The sequence below is a fragment of the Alligator sinensis genome, unplaced genomic scaffold, assembly GCF_000455745.1.
Source record: "Alligator sinensis unplaced genomic scaffold, ASM45574v1 scaffold553_1, whole genome shotgun sequence".
Taxonomy (NCBI): domain Eukaryota; kingdom Metazoa; phylum Chordata; order Crocodylia; family Alligatoridae; genus Alligator; species Alligator sinensis.
The window spans coordinates 77,938-79,871 of record NW_005842389.1 but is presented as its reverse complement, the minus strand read 5'-3'; the positions used below and the strand labels follow the sequence as shown (position 1 = coordinate 79,871).

At 62.4% G+C, this 1,934-nt stretch overlaps 1 protein-coding gene across 1 annotated transcript in view; it reads left to right on the top strand.

Annotated features, from left to right (window-relative positions):
* The first annotated feature begins 8 nt into the window (after positions 1-8).
* LOC112551235 (ribonuclease P protein subunit p20-like) overlaps positions 9-1,934 on the top strand; it is a 3,369-nt gene continuing 1,443 nt past the window's right edge. Inside the window, exon 1 of the mRNA XM_025211086.1 lies at positions 9-1,470. Coding sequence (XP_025066871.1) covers positions 1,397-1,470 — 74 coding nt within the window. The 5' untranslated portion in view covers positions 9-1,396. The remainder of the gene's footprint in view (positions 1,471-1,934) is intronic.

The following is a 1,934-nucleotide window of genomic DNA, read 5'->3' as shown; positions in this document are numbered from 1 at the left end:
CCCCCCCCCCCCCCCCCCCCTTCCCTGGGGACAGCTGGGTTCCCCGCCATCATACTGTGACATTTCCATGGTTACTGTGTTCTAGGGTGGGGCAGGGCCTAACCCTGCCCCCTCCCCAGCAGTCAGTATTGGCCCTTCTGTGGGGCAGGACATAGCTCCCCCGCATGCGCCACGGACCCCCCCACCCCCCCATGGGCAACCCCTCCAGCTGGGGCAGGCAGCCATCTGGGGTCCAGTTAATAGATATTGCCCCAGAGCCACAGATGCCTCCAGGGAGGGGGGGCATATGAATGTAGGGGGCAGCAACACTGCTTTCCTGACCCCCCTGCACCTGGGCGCCTGGGTTCTCTCCTATCCCACCCCCCCACCAGCCAGGGAACTGCTCCCCTCCTTTGTAATTGCCCCCGTCCCCCCATGGGGGGCTTGGAGGGTGAAAAGTGGCTAAAAAAGGGAAAATGCCTTAAATGGGAATTAGTGGAAAATTCCCAGTGTGTGTGGGGGGGCACCCAGACACCTGGGGTCCCTGGGGGGAGAGAGACTGCCCTCCTTTCCCCCCCTTTCCCTGCCTCAGTTTCCCCCGGGGGGTGCTTTTATCTCTACCTCCCACTTGCTTGGGGGGGGGGATAGTATTACGGGGTGGGGTGGGGGGATCCCCTGTCCTGCCCCCTCCCCTCCTTCTACTGAGAGTGACAAGATGTTTACAGCCAATGGTGGCTCTTCCTGGCACCCCCTCCAGGAAAGCTCCTCCCCCCCAATAATGGGGGGGTATTAAGGGTGCAGGAGGGGGATGGATCCCCCACCCCGGACTCAGAGCACCCCTGGACACCTGGGTCCCTCAGTGCTGGGGTGCTGCCCCCCCATGCTAAGGGGGGGCCTGACTTGCTGGACTCCTGGGTTCTTTGTGGCCCCCACGGACTGCGGACTTGCCCCGGACTCCTGGGTCTTGGACGGATGGTGCCAAACTAGGCCCCGCCCCCTCCTGGGAAAAGGGGTAGGGCCAGAAAAGGAAAAGGGGTGGGGCCGGGCCGGTGCCTCCCTCCACCTTTCCTCTGTGGACTGGATTTCTGTAATTAGCCCCACCCTTCGCTGTGAATAAGCCCTGCCCCTTGTACATGCCCGCCCCCAATAAAGCTAGTTTGGTTGTGCAGTCACGTGTACGCTGGGAAGGGGCGGGGCTTGGGGCAGAGGTCGAGGGAGGGGCGGAGTTAAGATCTTCGGGAGGAGCTTGGGGTTGGAGTCAAAGGAGGGACGGCACAGCATTGGTGGGCTTAGAAGTTGAGGAAGGGGCGTGGTCTGGCAGCAAGGGGGAGAGGCCAAGTGGAGGCTGCCCCTCCCCTTAAGGGAATTTAGGCTGGACTTCCTAAGCCCCGCCCCCTTGCCTGCGGCCCCGCTCTTCATGCTTGCCTACCACATAGCTACAGTGAAAGCTGGGGAGGCTCGCAGCCCTGGGGCGCTCCGTGCGCGTGCGCGGTAAAAGCGAAGGCAGTTCTCTGCGCATGCGCACTAAGAGGAGGGGTGGGGCGCTCCATGTGCGTGTGTACTGGGATGGGGCTGACCGGGGGCGGGGCAAAAAGCCACAAGTGAGCAGTTGGGGGTGGAGGGTCAGATGTCACTAGAGAGAGGGTCATAGATCCAGGAGGGTTGTCTCGGGGGAGCAGGGGTTCCCTGGGGGTCAACGTGGGGTCAGAGGTCACTGAAGGGATCAGGGGTCATGCAGGGGAGCTGCAGCGGTTGGGGCTCACTGTGGGGTTTTTGGGAGTAAGTGTGAAGTCAAGGGTCACTGGGCGCCCTTGGGTGGGTGTTGGGGGTCAATGTGGAGGCATGGCGGCATTGATGAGGGTCCCTGGGGAGTCTGTGTGGAGTCACGGATTACTGGGGGGTTAGCGGGACCATGGAGGGGAGAATTGTCAGATCAAAGGTCACTGGGGAGGAGG